At 40.7% G+C, this 22,560-nt stretch overlaps 1 protein-coding gene across 25 annotated transcripts in view; it reads left to right on the top strand.

Annotated features, from left to right (window-relative positions):
- The window catches only part of ATG7 (autophagy related 7), a 275,247-nt gene that overhangs the window by 27,599 nt on the left and 225,088 nt on the right, over positions 1-22,560 (top strand). For 12 of the 25 annotated variants that reach the window (XR_013527506.1, XR_013527505.1, XM_035273644.3 and 9 more), the window contains 6 exons: positions 4,041-4,213; positions 4,719-4,773; positions 12,767-12,884; positions 14,758-14,835; positions 19,098-19,214; positions 21,432-21,581. Coding sequence is in view for 14 of the 25 variants with exons in the window: in XM_035273644.3 (XP_035129535.1) it covers positions 4,054-4,213; positions 4,719-4,773; positions 12,767-12,884; positions 14,758-14,835; positions 19,098-19,214; positions 21,432-21,581 (678 nt within the window). In the remaining 11 variants the exon portion in view is untranslated. Of the gene's footprint in view, positions 1-1,119; positions 1,217-4,040; positions 4,214-4,718; positions 4,774-10,486; positions 10,617-12,766; positions 12,885-14,301; positions 14,388-14,757; positions 14,836-19,097; positions 19,215-21,431; positions 21,582-22,560 lie in introns of those variants that run through there. The other 13 variants (XR_013527507.1, XM_078351646.1, XM_054245937.2 and 10 more) reach the window with 4 other exon arrangements.

A 22,560-nucleotide genomic window follows, 5' to 3' on the forward strand; every position in this document is an offset into this window, starting at 1 on the left:
ATTTTTACTAGAGCTGGGAGTTTTACCATGTTGATTAGGCTGATCGTCGTGAACTCCTGACCTCAGGTGATTCCCACCACCCACCCTCCAACCCCCTCCTTGGCCTCCCAAAGTAGCATGACCCACTGAACCTGGCTAAATCACCTGTTTGCCATTGGGCAAAATTATAAAAATTCTTTCAAACAGTTAAAAGCCAAAAAATATTTAATAGGTGTTGAGGATGCATTCAAATACATTTGAGGTGATTTTGAGGTGGGGCCTCCAAATATAAGTGCCAGTGACCCGTAGGCATCAAGATAGCACCAAACCCACAACAGCATCACTCGATGTAATAGGCAAACTCCAGACTTACGGCCTCCATCACTATTCCATCTTCTCTTACTGAATCTTCTTTCCTCCACAGGAAGTAGGGGTGAGACCCAGGCATCCTTATTTTTAATAAGTGCTCACAATGGTGAATGTTTGAAAATGCTTGGTCAGGCACTGTGAGGCGTGATGCTGCAAGCCATACTGAGGCAGTGGAGAATTTTAGGAACAATGATGTGTTGTCTTTTGTGATCAATGAAGCTTATCGATTATATAGAAAAATATTTATTATAATTTCCACCTCATACCTTCTGTTTATTTTTTTTAAGCACCCATTGTGAATCTTTCATTCATTCAAAATTGGACTTCTGTTGCCAAAGCATCTTTTTAAATGTGGAAAGCATATTCACCCTGTTGAAAAACAAGAACAACAATCCACCCATTAGGAATCCAATGGCAATCTAAGCTTCCCCCTGGAACTTGCTGGGGATAAGTCAGTTGCTCCCCTGTGGTGATTCTGCCTTTACAGCCTGTTCTCTTTTGAGAATTCTACTACGAAATTGCACTTTAGAAAGCCACCGCCACACTCCTTTTAAATATAAAATCCAGTGGCATTAACCTGTCATTTTCTTTGATTTCTAGTGTTCATTCATCATTACTCTTTTCAAAGTTTTTTATTGCTTTGGGTTGGTAGATATATATGCTGTCCTGGTGTACCAATTACAGCTTTGTTTTACTGTTTCTATTTCGTTTTTCTTTCTTTCTTTCTTTTCATTTTTTTTTTTTTAATGGAGTTTCCCTCTTGTTGCCCAGACTGGAGTGCAATGGCAAGATATCTTGGCTCACTGCAATGTCTGCCTCCCATGTTCAAGCAGTCCTCCTTCAGCCTCCCAAGTAACTGGGATTACAGGTATGCACCACCACGCCCAGCTAACTTTGTATTTTTAGTAGAGGCAGGGTTTCACCATGTTGGTCGAAGGCTGGTCCCGAACTCCTGACCTCATGGGATCCACCCACCTTGGCCTCCCAAAATGCTGGAATTATAGGAGTGAGCCACCATATCTGGCCTAGTGATTCTATTTCTTTTTACTCCCTAACTGTGGACATTCTTTAGGACTTTGTGGGGCTTTTCTTTCTCTGAGTAACTTCTAAGAACTGATGATTCTCACCTGTATTAGCTATGCTCTCAGTATTCATATCCAGTTTCCTTGGTTTATCTTTGCCCTGCTCTTGTCCACAGCTGAAAATGTCTTTAATTATTACTCTTCTGAAACTTGCTTTGCCTCTCAAGGGGCTTGTCTTTCACTTAAGCTGTTATTCTCCTGGCCAGTCATGGCTTGACACCTCAAGGGCTTTGTTCTCTCTTTCATTCCTTGAGTCTACCAAGATACCAAGTTAGGTCACCTTTTCTCTTAAATCAGCCCCAACAAGGGTCTCCTTCTTTCCAGTCTTACTCCTCTGCTCTAATTCAGAAATTTATCAATCCTTGAGTCTTGATTTTCCTGCCTGCCTCCTTCAAAGCCCTGTAGCCGCTGCAGAATCATATTCACCATGCAGGACTGCCACTGGCTTCCTGCTCCGAAATTCTTTAGCCTCTCATTTGAAGCTTCTCCATAGGTGTTCACCCATCCTGCTCAGCTGTGCGTGTGCTGGTCTTGCACAGCACAAACCCTCCACATGAGGACAGCTGGTCTCACATGTCCCCATTTCTGCCATGACTGTTCCTCTGCTTTTTTTGTTCCTTCTGCCCTCTACCCATATTCCCTCACCCCTTACCCATCCTATCCAATATCACTCAGTGCTTATCTTCTTCATGGAGCCTTTCCTAGGGCTCTGTTTCACATTCATCCCCTTCTTCTTGATTTGAATACCTTTTATGTAGAGCACTAACTTTGTATTTCATAACACAGTTTCTATCAATCCAAAACTCCTTATCTCTAATTCTAAATCCAACAAGTTTGGAAAACTGAAAGCTTTTTAATATAGTCTTGGTGGAGAACTCAAGCAAAACCTCCTTGATTAGACGTGAGCTGTATTTTAAATATGTATCCTATTTGGCCATGTGCAGTGGCTCATGCCTGTAATCCCAGCAAGGCCAAGGCAGGAGGATCATGAGTCCAGGAGCTCAAGACCAGCCTGGGTGACATGGCAAGACCTGGCCTGTACTGAAAATACAGAAAAATTAGCCAGGCATGGTGGCACATGCCTGTAGTCTCAGCCACTCGGGAGGCTGAGGTGGGAAGATTGCTTAAGCTTGGGAGACTAAGGTTGCAGCGAGCTGAGATTGTGCCAATGTACTGCAGCCTGGGCAGCAAAACGTGACCCTGTCTCAAAAAAAAAAAAAATATATCCCATTTACTGTGATTATTCATAGGTTCCGCTGCAGAAATACTCATATGTCTGGTTGTGGGGTAATTGGACAGAATGGAAAGTGAAGGGACCTCATAAATTTGCTTTTTGGAGCTGCCAGATTTCTTTAGTATTATGCTTCTCAAACTGGGGTGTGTTACCCCTGAGAGTGTGGAGGGATTATAGAAAGTTAACAGCATACATGTGCGTGATTGCCAGGAAGGTCAAATTTATCTGATAATTTGAGGGGGAAAATGAAATAATAACATATGTATCATGGCATAAAATGCGAAATTTCCATGCACTGAAAAGATAAAACATGAGATTTCAAAGAAATGTAGGCACTGTAGGAGGTGGGGAGAAACACATCCTTCATTATCTGCCTCATCTAGAGGTGCTAAAGCACTGCTCTCATACAGATAGAATTCTGGCAGTTTGGTTTGTTGCATTTCCGAGCGGCCAGATTTAGGATTTTGTACTTGCGGAGTTCTCTAGGACCACACAAGATGACAAAAGCTTCTGAGATAGTGACTGTGTCAAATAAGGAATAGCAGTAGTACATCATTAGTCCTTATTTGAGACTGACTCAAATAAGGAAGGAAGAAGCATAAACATTAAGGCCAGAAAGCGTTGCTTAGAAAAATCACTGTCATGAGGAGAATCAGCTTGGCAACATAGGCCAATTAGGATAGTTTTCAAAATTGTGTCTTTTTTGTTTTTCTTTTTTTAAATTATTATACTTTAAGTTCTGGGGTACTTGTGCAGAACATGCAGGTTTGTTACATAGGTATACACATGCCATAGTGGTTTGCTGCATCCATCACCCCGCATTCTATACTAGGTATTTCTCCTAATGCTATCCCTCTTCTATCCCCTTACCCCCTGCTATCCCTCCCCTATCCCCCTACCCTCCAACAGGCCCCAGTATGTGACGTTCCCCTCCCTGTGTTCCAGAGTTGTGTCTCAAGTGAAATAAGCCAGTTACAAAAACACAAATACTGCATGATTCCATTTACATGAAGTAGTCAAACCCATATGGACAGAAAGTAGAATGGTGGGTGCAAGGTCCTGGGGGAGAGGAAATGGGGAGTTATTGTTTAAAGAGTATAGAGTTCCAGTTTTGCAAGATGAAAAAGTTCTGGAGATCTGTTTTACAACATTGTGATTATTATACTTAATGCCACCTAACTGTATACTTTGAAATAATCTAGATGGTAACGTGTATGTTCCATGTTTCTTACCACAATCCAAAAAGAAGTCGTGTCTTAAGATATCCTGTAGACATCTTATTACTTTTTGTTTGAATTAAGCTTTATTACAAATGTTCTATCTCATGAGCTTTTGCATGGATATGTTATTTTACTGTGTTCCGTTTTGTTTTTTAGTAGGCAAGAAATAATGGCAGCAACTACAGAGGATCCTGGACTCTCTAAACTGCAGTTTGCCCCCTTTAGCAGTGCCTTGGATGTTGGGTTCTGGCATGAGTTGACCCAGAAGAAGCTGAATGAGTATCGGCTGGATGAAGCTCCCAAGGACATTAAGGGTTATTACTACAATGGTAGGTAATAGTAAATTTCATTTTCTATCATCTTCTGTTATCCTCTGTCCTCTAGTATAGTGTCAGTTTTCCTGTAGAAAGGGACTGCCATGTCTTTTATAATCAGTGCTCTTCACTAGTTTCTATTTTACTTCCTGACTGTTTGATCCCTGTTCATTTTCATTTCTTTTCTCTTGTTGTGGGGAAAAAGAAAGAGAATAGAGAAACTCAAAATTACTAATCCAAATAATACCCATTACTTAGCATTGTTGGGGGAAGAGACTGGAAATTTTTTTTTCCATTGAATCTTTTTTATATTCTTGGCAAATGCCTCATATTCACAAGATCTCTTTCACATTCTGCCATTATCTATCCATACATATATTATCTATGTATCATAGATAATCATAAATTGGATGGGGTGCCTTGGGCTCAACAAAGAGAACAAAACTATTCATAAGCATTTTTGTTATGAATGCTGCTATTTCTGACTTGTCATTGAAAATGTGATAATGCTTCCGTCCAGGTGACTCTGCTGGGCTGCCAGCTCGCTTAACATTGGAGTTCAGTGCTTTTGACACGTGAGTATTTATTTGTTCAAAATCTGAAGTAAAGAACACGGCTTTTGGCGAGGAATGAGCATGCTTACCTCCCTCATAGGTGGACCACAGGAGGAACTAGGGAAGCACCCGGTGTGCAGAGTCAGCCCCTCACAATTCTCATACCTCCCATAGAGATGAATGCTAGGTGCGTAGGTCTGTCTGGTTAATTTTTCACCACATATTTATCAGAGTCTATTAGGTACCAGGTGCCATCTAGAATGAAACATAGATGATATCCCTCTTGGTTTTGATTGTAGTTAATATTTTGTGATCTTTTATTGATACCTCACGGTTTACTCCTTTAGTTGCTTGTTCATGGGCATTGATCAATGAATGTTTATTAGGCAAATTCTGTATACAAGCCACTGTGCAAGGCATTATGGTGGTATACAAAGGAAAATGATAGATACATCCTCAAAGAATTTTTTTTTTTATCTGCTTGGGAACTGTGGCGAGTTGCTGGAAAAAGGAGTCACATATATTTTTTTTGACAGAGTCTTACTCTGTCGCCCAGGCTGGAATGCAGTGGCATAATCTCAGCTCACTGTAACCTCCGCTTCCTGAGTTCAAGCGATTCTTGTTCCTCAGCCTCCCAAGTAGCTGGAATTACAAGCATGCATCATTACACCTGGCTAAGTTTTGTATTTTTTGGTAGAGACAGTGTTTCACCATATTGGCCAGGCTGGTCTTGAAATCCTGACCTCAAGTGATTCGCCTGCCTTAGCCTCCCAAAGTGCTGGGATTATAGGATTGAGTCACCACACCCAGCCAAGAGACACATATATTGAGCACTTAATTAGCTAGGCATTTTCATAAACATCTGTTCCTGCAGACTTGCCAGGTGTGATTTTTCTCTCTTGTTCAGTTGAGGAAACCATGGAACGAAAGGTAAAAGTGGCTTGCCCAGGGTCATATGTAGCCAAATTTAGAATGCAGGGGTGAGAGAAAAAAGTGTATTTATTTATTTATTTTTTTTTTTTTATTTTTTTTTTTGTGGGGGGGTGAGGAAGGCAGGAAGGGAGGGAAGGAGGACGGTAGGGAGGAAGGAAGGGATGAAGGAAGGAAGGAAGGGAAGAAGGGGGGAGGGAGGGAGGGAGGGAGGGAGGCAAGGGAAGGAAGGAAATCAAGCAATGAGAGAGACATTGCCGACCTGGATCTAGAGGTTTACAAGTTGATTTCTTTTTTTGAGAGAAGGAAAGAAAAAAAAAATAAGTAAAGGAGAGGAAGAAAGAAGAAGAGAAAGAGGGAGAGTAAACGGAAATATTGCTTTATTCTGAAAAAAATTGGGTATTAATAATGGCCAATCAATGTTTCATTTAAACTTATGAGTAGGTGTGATGTGGTATTGACAAGAATGTATATTTTGTGTATTTGAAGTGGGGAGCTCTATAAATATTGATTTAGTTTACTTGTTCTGGATCTGAGTTTGAGTCCTTGATATCCTTATTAATTTTCTGTCTCATTGAGTCTAAGTCTTTATGTATCTGGGTGTTAGGATTGTTAGCTCTTGTTGTTGCATTGATCCTTTTACCACTGTATCTTTGTTGCTTTAAAATCTATTTTATCCGATACGAGATTTGCAACTCCTGCTTTTTATTCATTTATTATTTATTTTTGCTCTCCATTTGGTTGGTAAATCTTTCTCCATCCCTTTGTTTTGAGTCTTTGTGTATCCTTGCATGTGAAACAGGTCTGGATCTAACATGCCGTTGGGTTTTGGCTATGTCTTTTGATTGGGGGATTTAGTTGATTTAAATTTAGGGTTACTGCCATTTGATGTTAACTGGCTGTTTTATCCATTCGTTGGTGTAAATTCTTCTTTATGTTGGTGCTCTTTACTTTTTGGTATACTTTTAGGAAGGCTAATACTGGTTGTTTCTTTCTGTGTGTAATCCTTCTTCCAGAAGCTCTTGTAAAGCAGGCCTGGTGGTAATAAAATCTGAGTTCTTCTTGCTTGTTCATAAAAGATTTTATTTTTCCTTCAGTTGTGAAGTTTAGTTTGGCTGGATATGAAATTCTGGGCTGAAGGTTCTGTTCTTTGAGGATGTTGAATATTGGCCCCCACTCTCTTCTGGCTTGTAGAGTTTCTGCTGAGAGTTCTGCTGTAAGTCTGATAGGCTTGCCTTTGTGGGTAACCTGACCTTTCTCTCTGGCTGCCCTTAGTATTTTCTCCTTCATTTCAACCCTGGTGAATCTAACGACTATGTGCCTTGGGGTTGCTCTTCTTGCGGAATATCTTTGTGGTGTTCTCTGTATTACCTGGGGTTGAATATTGACCTGCTTTGCTAGTTTAGGAAAATGTTCCTGAATAATATCCTGAAGGGTATTTTCCAGCTTGGATTCATTCTCTCCGTCGCATTCAGGTACACCTATCAAACGTAAATTTGGTCTTTTCACATAGTCCCACATTTCTTGGAGACTTTGCTCATTCCTTTTTATCCTTTTTTCTCTAATCTTGTCTTCTTGTTTTATTTCATTAAGTTGGATTTTGACCTCTGATATCCCTTCTTCTGCTTGAATAATTCGAGTGTTTAAACCTGTGCATACTTCTGGGAGTTCCTGTACTGTATTCTTCAGATCCATTAATTCACTCATACTCCTCTCTAAGTTGTCTGTTCTCAATAGGATTTCATCAAACCTTTTTTCAAAGTTCCTAGTTTCTTTACGTTGGGCTGCAACATGTTCTTTTAACTCACCGAAGTTTGTTATTATCCATTCCTTGAAGAGTACTTCTGTCATTGGGATGCGCTCGTTCTCCATCAAGCCTTGTTGCAACAAAAGGTGCAAACAGTGGATGCCTCTGATTAGGGAGGTGAAAGACATAGAGAACTAGCAAAGGACACAGGGGTTGTCAGAGGAAAACCAGAAAAGTGTTACAGAAACCAAAGAAGGAAATGCTTTCAGGAAGGAAAGGGAAGATAGCAGTGTCAGAAGCACAGAGGTCAATTTGAGGGCCATTGTGTTTGTTGATTAAGTCTTAGTGGTCCTTAAGAATTCAGTTTGAGAAAGAGGGTGGAGCTGAAACCATGTTGAGGGCCTTTAAGATTATTGAGAATTGAAAAAGGCTACAGTGTTTTTCTGCTTATTGTACCTCAGCAGCATCAAAATGGAGAATTTTAGGAAGATGAAGTCTTTAAGATCTTTCTGGCTTTTGAAAGTGGCAATAGTAAAATATTAGGATATTTAAAATGTCCCTAGAATTCTTTTTAATCTCAGAAAATCAATATTTTTTTTCTTTTATCTCAATCCACTTGCAAAATTTGAAAGCATGACATACATCCACAATGATGTTAGTATTTGTATCTTTAAAAATGTATGTGTTGGTGTTTCTTGTTCCCTTCGGAGCTTTCTTGCTCCATCGTAAATTCCTTGTGGTTACCTGTCAAAAGAAATTAAATTCTAATAATCTCTCTCTAGTTTTGGCAAACCAACTTATTTTGGAGCCATTAAGATTTAGCAAGGAAAATACTGGAAATGTACAAGTATTAATTTGTGTGAAGATGGTACGTGGGGAGCATCAACAGTCTGTTTTGTGTAATCTGGGGAGCCTCATATTTGTCTCAGACTAACCTCACTCCTGTCCTTATTCTTCTACTGTACTGAAGTTTTGTTTGTTTTTTAAGGCTTTAATAATTATATTCTTTAGAATAATTAGAAACAAGCAGTTCACAGAAGTTAGGTTTGAACTTATTATTAAAATGTGAGCATCTTAAACTTCAGTAATCTAAAAATTTGGGTTGAAGGAGATAAGAAAATCTGTGATCGTGCAGCTATGACTTTCACACAAGTTGCTCATTTTCACTCACCATATTTTTTCTTTAACCATTGAATACCCTCAGTGTGCGAGGCACTGTGGTAGACGGTGGGAGGTAAGCAGGAATAAGACATGGTCCCCAGTGTTCTGAAAATAGCCCTAGATTTGAAGTTTGAAGACTTAGAATCTATTGCTAATTAACTGTCCTTCTTCAATAAGCTCTTTTAGTTTTCTCAACTTTTGTTTCCTCATCTTTAAAATGGGTTCTTGCTTTCTAATGTTCCTTCCAGTTTTAAAAGTCTGTTACTTTCTGAGTCCCTATGAGGATGGCTGGGAAGGTTAATGAAAGTGCTTGGGACTTCTCAGAAGACCTGATTTCTTTATTCCAAATTATTTCCTTTATTATTACCCCATCTTTGTTTTGATTGCTGTATATCTGCATGGATTAGTAGAGAAATTGTTTATGAATTTATTTATCAAAGAAGAAATATCTACAATGTGCAAATGTGTAGGTATTAGGAATACAAAGACTTGTGAAATAGGTTCTCCAGAGCTCCTCTACTGTAATGAAAGAGAGAAGTAGAAGGCATATATTTGCATTATAGTGTGCTCTGTGCTGTAATAAGCATGAAGAGGTAATCATTATCTCAGGAAAACTTACTGATTGCTTCCTCTGTGTCTTGATAATAGACTGTGCTAGGTGCTGGGCATAGAGACAGGAATAAGATACAGTTGAAGAGCTAACAACCCTAATACTCACTTGTAGATGTCAAGAGTATCTCAGCTTTGCATAGCACCGGGTAAGTTCCTTTTACTTTGAGTCCCTGGGAGTCTTAAGGATCTCTGCAGGCAGCAGCACAAGGATCCTGTTCTCTGAATTGGATTAGATGAATTGTCACTCAAGTCGTATTTTATTAGGCACCAACTGTCTTAAACTGGAGGATGTGTCTTGAGGTAGGGTGTCCTGCTGAATCAGACCCAAAAATATAAGGGCCCAAACACAAAGGAAGTTCATTTCTTGCTCATCGAATAGCCTAGGGCTGCTGGTTCAGTCTTCTTCCATGTTGTGATTCCATCATCCCTGAGGACTTTGCATTTGCGTGCTGATTAAGATAGTTGTCACTTTCAGGTAACAACTGATTAATGTGGAAAGAGAGCCAAGGTGCAAATAGGTGGAAGAGATACACAGTCTGTTAAATGCCCTAGCGGGAAGGGACACTCAGATTCTACTGAGGAGAGCTCATGGCCTCACCTGTCTTGCAAAGAAGACTGGGAATTATGGAACCCAGTTAAAAACATCATATATGCTTTCTATTTCTGCTGACGAGGAAAATAGATTTTGATTGACAATCTCTATACCAGTGTGAAGCTGATAAATAATTTTCCTTTCTGAGCCTCGAATGATCAACATTTGAATGAAGAACATTTCTGTGGGTTTCTTTCCCTTGAAGAATGTTTGTCTTTATTCATAAGAAGTATTTTTCTTTTGTAAGCCTCAAGTTGGACCTAATTAGAGAAATTGAAGGCATAATTCTTGCCCTCAAAGAACTGAAAAGGTAGTGAAGGAAGTAGGAGTCATGCACCAACTCATAAATACAGGGCAGAGGCTGTGTCTGTCTTATTCTCTGCTATATTACCAACACCCAACACAGATCTGGAATGTACTATTTGCTCAAGTAACCATCTAATTGAATTACAAGCAGTCTAAGTGTGTGGCTGTCAAAATGGGCATGCAGTGTGGTTGATGGAAAGATGCCAGTGGACCATGTTAGAGAATGTTTGTTAGAAACAGAAACTCTGTGATTGCTAGGGAAATCTGGAGAGGATAAAGAAGCATGACCCCCAACTGAGTGTGACTTTCTGGGTTCCCAACATTCCCTGTGGGTGTGTGTGAAGTAGATTCCTCCAGGTATAAAGAGCACCTGTGCTCTTCCATAGGATTTATTCCATTCTGACCACCTGCCTGCCTGTTGGCCAAACGTAAATAACTGGTGCAACACAGCCCCAGCACTTTCCTGAGTCATCACTGTGAGATTGAGTGAAGGCCAAGCATCTAGCTGTAATACAGGTTAGTATGTATATTATTGTGAGTTCACTGTTAGCCTTAGTATGTGGAGAAATTTCTAATTCAGATTATTTTTAGCAGCTATGTTGAGATATAATTCACACACGATAAAATTCACCCCTTTAAACTGTACAATTCATTGGTTTTTAGTAGATTCACAGAGTCTTGCAACCATCACTACTAATTCCAGAACATTTTCATCTCCCAAAAAAGACACCCTTGGCAGTGACTCCCCATCCCCCCACTCCATACTCGTCAGTCCTAGCCAACCATAACTACTTTCTGTCTCTTAAGGATTTGCCTATTCTGCACATTTCATATAAATGGAACCATAGGAAACTAAACTAGTAAGTGTCAGAACCAAGATTTGATCTAAATTCTCTTGTCTCTAAGTCTCAGGCTCCTTTCCTCTCATTATCACTTTTTAAATTCATTTTCCTGCCACCTTCCATGATGGAACTTTAGTCATGAAAAATGCTTCTCGTTTGAAGCTTCAGATTGTCCTGGCTAATTAACTTGCATAAGTGCTGATGCTCCTACGAGCCTAGCCGTCTTGCAGTTGCTTGAGCTCTTGGTATGCAGTTTTCTCTTCACAGAGTGAGGCTTTGGTATTGCTTTCACACACCTGGGAAGTTTGGGAGGAAGGGCACTTTCCTCCTCTGTGCTTGTGTCCAAATTAGATCATAGCATCCTTCCTTCTGTTTCCACATCCTGTTTCAGCAGCGGTTTCGTAAAGCCAAGTCTGAATGTAGAAGGCCTAGTTTACCAACTGCTCTGCTTTCTTTGCCTTTCCTCTGGGCTTAATCTTTTCCCTTTGTGATTTCTCTCTCTTCAAGACAGCTTGGATGTTCCCATCTCACCTGGATGAAAAATATTCTTTTATTGAAGGAGCATGGTGACAAACCACCTGTGATTTGCTGACTCATAGCTCTCAAGGGAAGGCTCTGGTCATTGAAAGCTAGCTCTCTCCGGGGGCTTGGCATTTGAGCCTGATAGACAGCATTTGACAGAATCGTGTCATTCATTGCACCCCTTCATACCTGTTCTAGGTTTAGACTTCTACTCCTTCAGCCCCATAAACCCACTTTTACATGGATTCTAAATGAAAAGACACAGGTTCTTCTAAACCATATAGCTATCATCAGTGCAATCAATAAAAAGGCATTCTCTCTGCATTAATTATGACAGCAATAGTAGGCTGCTAATGAAATGAATATTTTCATGTAACATCTGTAACCTCTGAAATGCAAGTTAATCATTTCAGAGAAGAAACCAGATTTGTCCTCATCTGAATTCATATTCAGAATCAACTCCTCTTTTCCTGACTTTGCTTACTCTGATGACTGTGAGGCCTTTGGAGGCAATGTAGAGTGTGTGAACCTGGTGGCATGACAGATTGACAGGTAGCCCAGGTGTGAAAGATTTTGTCTGTTAGACTCAATCCTCAGGGCCTTGCTCAGCAATAACTCTGTGCAGAGCCCCGTTTGGGGCAGGCTAGGTTGTAGGACAGTCATGAGAACACATACCTCCTGTCCTCACGGAGCTTACTGTCCTACAGCTGGATGGGTATGACTGTAGTTCTCGAAAATATTATGCTGAGTTTTATGTGCCAACTCTTAGCAGGGAAAATAGAGATAGCTTTTTGGAAGAGGAGAGATTAGAGCCTGGGAAGGTCTGAGAGGTAGGGAGGGCACAGCACAATACCTTTGGACTCAGCTAGCTTTTGTTTTAGATTCAAGCTCTGGCTATTATGTGACCTTAGGCTAGTTGCTTAAACCTTTAAATGGGGGAAAAGAGCTGTTATGAGAATTCAAACTGTGCACAGTTCCTGGCTCAACAAATAATATTTCCCTCTGGTTAAAGATGTTAAAGGAGAAAAAATAGGAAATGAACTTCTCTTTGGGGAACGGTGGAAGAACAGCATCCTGATAGGTTAGAGTACAGGGAGTATATAGGCTTTTGGAGGGGAATGGTGCCTGTTTTTAAGTCCTTGATTGATGATATTCATCTTTTTCCAAGAAAACATACAGTTAATCTTCTGTTTGCCCTATAGAGCAATACCCCTTTTCTCCCACTACCATGGTGGTTGACTTGTCTTTCTCTGGCTCTCTAAGTCCCAACTGCCTGCCTAACCGTGTTTCTCTTGTGTCTAGGAGTGCTCCCACCCCAGCCCGTTGCTGCCCAGCTGTTGGAACACTCTATAACACCAACACACTCGAGTCTTTCAAGACTGCAGATAAGAAGCTCCTTTTGGAACAAGCAGCAAATGAGGTTAGCTGGGAAAATGTGATGTATGTGTCATATTTCCTGTGGTCCTGGCAGGTACAGTGTTTATGATCAGGCACAAGGTTCTGCTGCAGAAACTGGCATATGATAGGAACTTAAAAACACTTGTGGGCTTTGGTATATTTCCCCAGAGAGAATACTCCCAGCTGTCTCCTGTGTTGGCAGGAAGGTCAGGGAGAAGACATCCAGGCTCTCACCTGGGATAGACTGGAAATAACAAGGCAGGGCAGAGGTTAAGTAATCAGTTTGCTGCTCCTCTCCAGCCAGCATTTTGAAGCCACTAGACCTCTGAGAGTTGCATTTCTGTGGCTGAATGCCTCTGGGCACTCTGTTCCTTGTACCTTGGAAGAGGCTTGGCAATCCTGTGCACGTGGTGGCATAGGAGATTATCATGTAGTCTCTCCAGTGTCTTCACTTATCTAATCTACTGCATCTGATTTTCAAGGCCTCTGTGGCCTGACCCTGTTTACCTCTTTGGCCCTTCTGACCTGTAAGTCTTGCCCTTGCATTCTCTGACTCTGTCACAGCAAATCACAGTAATTCCCTCCACCTACTTTCTGTTCTGTCCTCTCTCCTTGGGAACACAATGTCCTCTCTTCCTGGAATGTCTTTCCTTTGCTTCTTTACATTGGAGTTAGTGAGAGGAATTAAAATGCAGTTTATTTCAATCCTGTCTCACCCCTTTAATTGATGAGTCTTTATACCAGTCTTTATTACGACATGAGTCTTGTTGGTGTGGGTGCAGTGGTCAGGTCCTGAGGCTGGCTTCCTTCACAACCCTTGGGATGGATGGTGAGGATGGTGGTTTTTCTTGCCCAGTAGCTTGACTGCTCCTGGGACTCCTGCCTTGCTTGGGTGCACATTTGAAAGGGAGTCTCCAAAGAGTTGGTTCAGGCCTTAATCGTCTTGGAAAAAAGCAGGTTCCTCCCCACAGAAATATCCCACCCCTCAACTGGGGCCGAGTTCTCCTGGCACCTCCTGCTCCACACCCCTTTGGCTTACCAGAAATTGGGGGCCTCTCTTCAGTGATCCAGCTCCTTCAAGGCCAGTATGTCAGTAGCAGGAAGTTACTTCTGCTTGCTTACTTCCCTCTTCCACCCATACTTAGTGCAACTGTTTTGTCTTGCTTAGTAACACCAAGTTTAGCTACAAATCTTAGCTACAAAAACATCTTGTGATCCGCAGCTGCTGACCAGCACCAGCATTTGCTCCTAGTCTCAGTACTTGCTGAGTATACATAAACGAAGTTTGTTCTTCTTTCTTCATCTCTCAGGGCAAGATAATTTCAAGGCTTTAAGAACCCCCCATGTATATTTCACAGCACTTCCTTTAAGATCCCCCCCCATGCTCTTTACCCTCCCACTTCCCCAGCTGAGTCTGCAGAGAATTCCTCCCATAAATTATACCTACTTTGACAGCAAATCCTACATGGCGCTGAAGTTACACGTTTATGCTGGACTCTCTCTCTAGATTGCGAGTGTCTTGGGGGTAGGGACTGACTGTGTCTTTTATTGCTGTAACCCTGATGTGCCCGTATATAGTAGACAATGAATAAATATTTGCTGAAGGAGATTGTGGAGGCATGAAAATGGCCTGCTTGGCTCGTCTGTGCTGCCGAAATCTGCTGAGATGAGGCACCTGGGTTCCCTCACTTGGCTTAGGTGCTGAAGGGAGTGTGGCTGGGAGAGAGGCAGTGTGAAGTGGGCAGAGTTAGGTAACAACCCACTTCATTGTTTGGGGTAAGTAGTGCTGGGCCTGTAGGAAAGAAGAGCGTGCTTTTCAGCTCCACACTTCACCTGAGAGTGAGAAGCTCAGAGATGCCTGGTAACCTGACTTGATGCTTTTCTTCTTCTGGCAGATATGGGAATCCATAAAATCAGGCGCTGCTCTTGAAAACCCTGTACTCCTCAACAAGTTCCTCCTCTTGACATTTGCAGTAAGTAAACGGGCTCTCGGTTGCACGGAGGCTGGTGAGATTCCCTGGCTCAGCCCAGTGTACCAGTAGAACAGTCTGCTCTCCTCTTCGAAGCTGCTACCTTCTGTTATTTAAATTATAGCTGTTAATGCTCATTTGATTAGAGGCCAGATAGTGCTGACACCTATTACCAGTGCTGACGTAATTCATCCCTAGAGATCATATTGAAAGTAACTGCATAGTTTATGTAACACAGTGACCCACCTCTTATTCAGGGCATGATAAAGTCAGGTTCAGGGAATGTGGTTTCATTGTTGGTAATGCTTTTGTTAAATACTGCCCTACAGAGGTTCATCCGAATAAAGGAAAGGGGCTTCTGGATTAGGGGAAATCACACTGCATAGCTTGACCACACAATTCCTTGTTTTGTTTTTGTTTTTGTTTTTGTTTTTTTTAAAGACAAAAAATGTTTTCTATAAGCAAAATCTAATTACATGAACATTAAGGGCAGCCTTGAAAAGAAAATTGTATTAGAGTAACATGTGCTGCCCAGTGAAGAAGGGGTAGGATGTAGACGGAAGGACCTGGCCTCGGTGAGGGGAAAGTAGGGAAAAGGTAAATGTTGGTTATAGTAATACCAGTGCGCGTGTGCATGTGTGCATGCACACACACAGATACCAGCTATACAAACACTCATGCACACACACAGTGCACACACAGGTGTGTAATATATATACACACATATCTGTATATAAAACTAATTTATATCCTTTATTATTATATTGACTGTATAACATTCTGTCAAATATATGTTCTATAGATTCCTGTTGTATATAGGTGATTTCTAATATTCTATTATAAAAAATGCTAGTCTGGGCACATTGGCTTATGCCTGTAATCCCAGCACTTTGGGAGGCTGAGGCAGGTAGATCGCTTGAGGCCAAGAGTTTGAGACCAGCCTGAGCAACAAATATGGTGACACCTTGTCACTACAAAAAAATACAAAAATTAGCCAGGTGTAGTGGCACCTTCCTGTGGTTCCAGCTACTGGGGAGCTGAGGTGGGAAGATCATCTGAGCCTGGGAGATTGAGGCTGCAGCAAGCCGTGATTGCACTGCTGCACTCCAGCCTGGACAGAAGAGTGAGACCCTATCTCAAAAAAAAGACAGAAAAACTGTAGTATATTGAAAAAATACAGTATTGGCCATATTGATATTTTTTTCCTGCTCATTTTACTTCTTTAGAATAAGTTCATTCAAGCAGGCATATAAACACAGTAATGTTGCTATGTATTAAGTGCATTGTTTCACCACAGCATCATCAGCTTTGGATATTAATCCTCTTTCCCACTTTGTTTTTTTTTGCCAAGTTCTTCCCCAGCCTCCCACTGTTCCTCCTAGATGTGGAGGAGGGCTCTGATTTATTGCCCAAGGCAAAGGAGGTTATGATAGGAATCAGACAAGACCAGTGGGTGGCTATGTACAAGGAACACATTTTCTAACAAGTTATGATGCTTTCTATGTAATAGTGGAAGTGACAGGAAAATGTTTAAAAAATTCTTTGTCAGATTACTTGGCTCACTTTGGCATTAATAAGTTGTCTATACATTTCAGTAATTCTATAGGTTCTTTACTAAGATAAATTGTAAGTATTGCTAAAGATTTCTAGTTACTTGAGCATCAGTACACTTTCTGTACTGAGAATTCTCAGTAGTAGAACATACTGCCAGTTTGCATTTAATAAGAAAAATAACATTAGCTCTTACTTAAAATTTTAAGGTTTGCCTAGAGTCAGTATGTGTGTTGGTCTTGTTGCCTTGTTTACTGAGCATTGTTAGCCTGGCTTAAAAAAAAAAATTGAGTCTTTGGTATTTAAAATCTTCAGACACTAAGGATTTTATGTTTAATTTAATGGAGGTTCTTTGTATCCTGAAAAGAATTCTAAGAAATGCAAGCCTTGACTGGGCACCGTGGCTCACACCTGTAATCCCAGCACTTGAGGGGGCCAAGGCGGGTGGATCATGAGGTTAAGAAATTGAGACCATTCTGGCCAACATGGTGAAACCTATCTCTACTAAAAATACAAAAATTAGCTGGGTGTGGTGGCGCATGTCTGTAATTCCAGCTAGTTGGGAGGCTGAGGCAGGTGAATATCTTGAACACAGAAGGCGGGCATTGCAGTGAGCCGAGATTGCGCCACTGCATTCCAGCCTGGTGACAGAGCAAGACTCCGTCTCAAAATAAATAAGTAAATAAAAGAAATGCACGCCTTTTGGCCTTTGAAGACGATCTGATAAAGCTTCTTAGAATTTGTGAGGTCCAGCCGGGTTTGGTGGCTCATGCCTATAATCCTAGTACTTTGGGAGGCCAGGGCAGGTAGACTGCCTGAGCTCAGGAGTTCGAAACCAGTCTGGCCAACAAAGTGAAACCCCATCACTACTAAAATACAAAAAAAAAATTAGTTGGGCATGACAGCATGCACCTGTAGTCCCAGCTACTCGGGAGATTGAGGCAGGAGAATTGCTTGAATTCGGGAGGCAAAGGTTGCAGTCAGCTGAGATCACGCCACTGCACTCCAGCCTGGGTGACAGAGCAAGACTCTGTCTCAAAAAAAAAAAAGAATTTATGAGGTCCTTCATCTTGAATTGTTTAACCTTTTACTAAAGATCAGTTACGACAAATCATTTAAGTACAAGGAAGAGAAAATAATCTCTGGAGGTGCTTTTGCTTTCCTTCTGCTGTTTTTAGGACCCAAAGGACTAGAGAGTTCATTAATTTCAATTTTGCAGTTCATTTTGCCATTGTGAAGAGGGAATTTGTTCTTAGATGATCAATGTATAGCAAAACTAGAGACCACAGAAACTACAATTACTAGACTTTCTTATCTGGACACGTGTTTATATATACATTTACGTTTTAAAAGTCACCTAGTATGATTCCATTTATATGAAAAGTCCAGAATAGACAAATCCATAGAGACAGAAAACAGATTAGTTGTTGCCAAGTGATGAGAGGAGGGGGAATGGGGAGTCTCTGCTAATAGGTATGAGATTTCGTTTTGGGGTGATGAAAACATTCTGGAATTAATGGTGATGATGGTATAACCATATCACTATACTAAAAATAAACTACTAAATTGTATACTTTAAAATGGTGAATTTTATGGACTGTGAATTATATCTCAATAAAAATTCATCTAACAACCATCCAATTTTAATTCTTAGCAAGATTCAAAAGGAAATACTAATTAACTACATAAATTGAATTTATATTCAGTGGTCACAGGCTTTTAGGCCAGCTGCCAAATACCAGCCTGTCTGGAATGCTACCATCAAGGATTAAGGCCCTAAAAGCTGTAGGAATTTTGAAGCAAGAGCCATTAACCTGAGTCAGAACAGTGTCGAGGATAGCCTCACAAATCCTTTCCCCTGGGTCACCTCCCCTGGTGGGGGGATCGGTCAGATACACTCATGAAGATGTAACCTCTCATATTCACCCATGCACCTTCCTACTTAGAGCCTCTCCATGGCTCTAACCATGCACTCACTTTATCTCTGCTCCATCCAGAAAGTGAGCTGCCTGATGGATGGGCCTAGGATTTATTCATCTTATTGTCAGTGTCTTATGTTTTGCGTTGTACATAGCAAGGGCTTGATAGTTGTTGACTTAAATCCACCAAGGCATTTCCAAAAGCAATATTGTATTATTTCAGGCATGCATAGTGACTAGCACAGCTTCCTTAATAACATGTAATTTATTTGATTGTGAAGAGAATGGTAACTGTGGTATGCTTTTGTAGATGGTACATTGAGTATGTTTGGTCAGTGGAAAAAAGCTTAAGTTTTGGAAGCAGAGTTCTGATCTCTTCTCTTCCCCTTACCACTTACCATCTTTTTTTGTTGTTGTTCAGGTTCTTAACCCCTTTGTAAAATTCAGTTTTCTGTTTATAAAATGGGATAATAATTACCTCCCAGGGTAGTTTTGTAGATTAAAGGATGATGATGATAATTATCAATTACTTATTGTATATTTTCTGTTAGCAAGTAGCCAATAAAGTATATTGTTTGTCCTCATATCATTAGTGGTGGTATGTGAGACTGTTGGGAATATAAAAGTCCTGTATTCTAACTTGAGTTCTGTTGGGGATGAGGATATTTGACAAGCTGGACATATTTTATTTGCATCAGCTTTGATATCTTAATTGGCTTTGAGAAGCTACATAGTTGCATTTCAGCTTAACTTAATGGTGCTGTTCTAATAACCTATTTATATTTTTTATTCTAGGATCTAAAGAAGTACCACTTCTACTATTGGTTTTGCTATCCTGCCCTCTGTCTTCCAGAGAGTTTACCTCTCATTCAGGGGCCAGTGGGTTTGGATCAAAGATTTTCACTAAAACAGGTATCAACAAATAAACTAAAATACACATAAAATTGGGTTGAATGTGCAAGAGTAGTTTTCTAGTTCCTGCCAAAGACAAACAGTTCCTTCTCAGGTTGAAGAGATGGTAACTGGAATCCTCCAAAGGTGGTACTAGGAGCAGACTTATTTAGATAATGTTTGTAAAGTCATTTTTTGTGTGTATATACATATTTTGAGACTAGGTCTCACTCCTGTTGCCCAGGCTGAAATGTAGTGGCACAATCACAGCTCACCGTAGCTTCAACTTTTTAGGCTCAGGTGATCCTCTCATCTTAGCCTCCTGAGCATGTAGGACTACAGTCGTGCCACCACACCTGTCTAATGTTTGTCTTTTAATAGAGATGGAGTTTTGCCATGTTGGCCAGGCTAATCTTCAACTCCTGGGCTCAAGCGATCTGCCTGCTTTATCTTCTCAAAGTTCTGGGACTACAGGCATGAGCCACCCTGTCTGGTCTGTAAAGTTATTTTGAAGATGTAATTTTCCAGGTTTTCAGTGGTATTTGGTGAAATGCTAAGCCAGTAAGGGGGAATTTTAGGAACATTTTGAAACACCGAAATAATTTACTAAAACGTGATCCTCAATTTCAATGTGGGGAAACATAAGGCAATATACTTTGGGAAAGAGTCTTTGAAACAAAACAAAAGGCTTTCTCCTGTTCTGGTGCCAAGTTGCAGAACTTTTCTACCTGGAGTGATACATACAGATTTAGTCAGTGACATTTGGGATAGATATTAAGGTCATTACAGGTGGTCCCCAGAAGAGCAGTTAAAATAATCAGGCTGGTAGAACAGAGAAACGAAACTAGAGAATTCTTACTGTATTAAGGCAAAGATTATATATCAAGATGATTTGAATTCATGAAACACCTCAATCACTAAAGCCCTGAATACTGAACATCATTCAGGGAGCTTCCATAGAGCTGTTCAGGGAGCAGCCATTATTGATTAAAAATTTTTTTTTATTTTGTACAAATCCAAGATTGTGGCTTTGTGGAACTAATTTCCCATGAAGAAATATAAGTGGGGAAGAAGAATTTTGGACGAGAATTAACTGCTAGCACGTATTGGATTTCTTTTGTTGAGGACAGAAATGTTCTATGTTGTCTGGGTGCGGTGACTCCCACCTGTAATCCCAGCACTTTGAGAGGCGGAGGCCAGCGGATCACGAGGTCAAGAGATAGAGATAATCCTGGCCAACATGGTGAAACCACAACTCTACTAAAAATACAAAAATTAGCTGTGTGTGGTGGTGCACATCTGTAGTCCTAGCTACTCGGGAGGCTGAGGCAGGAGAATTGCTTGAACCTGGGAGTCAGAGGTTTGCAGTGAGTGGAGATCGCACCACTGCACTCCAGCCTGACAACAGAGTGAGACTCCATCTCAAAAAAAAAAAAGTTCTATATTTATTATTGCTGTGATGGTTGCACAACCCTGTGAACATACTAAAAAAACCCGAACAACACATTGCATTATGTACCTTAAATGGGTGAATTGGGCCAGGCACAGTGGCCCACACCTGTAATGTAATTCCAGTACTTGGAAGGCAGAGGTGAGCAGATCACTTGAGCTTGGGAGTTCAAGACCAGCCTGGGCAACATGGTGAAACCCTGTCTCTATAAAAAAAATTCAAAAGAGTTAGCTGGGCATGGTGGTGTGTGCCTATAGTCTCAGTTACTCAGGAGGCTGAGGCAGGAGGATTGATTGAGCCCAGGAGGTCAAGGCTGTAGTGAACTGTGATTGCCTGGGCAACAGAGCAAGACCCTGTCTCAAAAAGTAATAAGTGGGTGAACTGTATGGTATGTTAGTCATGTCTCAGTAAATCTGTTGAAGATTATGGAAAGGTTCAGGGTAAAATTCAACAGAGGTAGATTCATTTTGGGTTATCATAGGAAAGAAAGAATGTTTGCTTACCGCTCTAAACCTCTGATTGACAACTTAGGGAACCACCATGTTGTACCATAATATGTCCCTTTGTGCTCCTAAGACATACACCATCATGCCCCTGGAAGTGTTATAAAAAAGCTAAGTGGTATTATTTGGAGGCACTTCTATGTTCATTTGCTGTAATAGAGTAACGAGTGTGATCAGTCATTTCCAGTCTTCTGGTTTTAAGGTACCTTTTATTTTGAGTTAGTTTTGAGCCCAGAACTAGATATGTAATCTTCTAGAGAATAACTGTGTGTTTTATGTTTTCAGATTCAAGCACTTGAGTGTGCATATGATAATCTTTGTCAAACAGAAGGAGTCACAGCTCTTCCTTACTTCTTAATCAAGTATGATGAGAACACAGTGCTGGTTTCCTTGCTTAAATGCTACAGTGATTTCTTCCAAGGTCAAAGGACAAAGGTCAGATAAACTTTGAGTATCATTTTATTATATAGTTTTTAAAAAAATCTGATGTTCATGTTGCAATAGACCACTGCAAAATTCAAACTTGTTTAGATTTCCTTAGCCCTTCAAAGAATGTTTAAGAACATTTCCTTATCTCTACCCTCTTCCACCCCTGCAGTTACTGAATCAGCTCCTCCAGATTTTTCTAGCTCTGCTACAGCTCAGAGTAATTTTGATAACTTACTATCTCTCTCTTTTTTTTCGAGATGGAGCCTTGTGCTATTGCCCAGGCTGGAGTGCAGTGGTGTGATCTCAACTCACTGAAACCTCCACCTCCTGGGTTCAAGTGATTCCCCTGCCTCAACCTCCTGAGTAGCTGGGATTACAGGCTCCTGCCACCACACCCAGCTAACTTTTTGTATTTTTAGTAGAGATAGGGTTTCACTTTGTTGGCCAGGCTAGTCTTCAACATGTGACCTTGTTATCCACCTGCCTCAGCTTCCTAAAGTGCTGGGATTACAGCGCCCGGCTGATACCTTACTCTCTGTTAGTGCTAAAGCTATTTCCATTTTCTCTCCTGATGTATTTTATCCCTATGTTTTAATTTTTATTCCTTGTATCACATTCCTGGACACTTAGAATCTTGTTTCCATCTTGTACCACACTACTATAGAAGAATCTCCTTGAACTACCTACATTTAGTATGTCATTTGTTGACCAAGATCCTGATGGTGTCTTCCTTCTGACTCCCAGCTACCTTTCCTGCATTATTTTCCACTATTTTCCTCATAAAGTATTGCTCCAGCTAATCTTATCTTTCTCCAAAATCTCTGCCCCTTTCCCATCAAATACACCTAAAACCTTTTTTTGTGTCTTTCTTTTTCCTTATGTTGTATCATCTTCCAAAAACATATTCTACTTGTGAAAACCCTAAGAAATTCTCTGTCTTTATTGAAATTCTATCTTCACTGTGAAGCATGTTCATGGTGTGGCC

This window comes from Callithrix jacchus, chromosome 15, assembly GCF_049354715.1.
Source record: "Callithrix jacchus isolate 240 chromosome 15, calJac240_pri, whole genome shotgun sequence".
In the NCBI taxonomy this organism is placed as follows: Eukaryota; Metazoa; Chordata; class Mammalia; order Primates; family Cebidae; genus Callithrix; species Callithrix jacchus.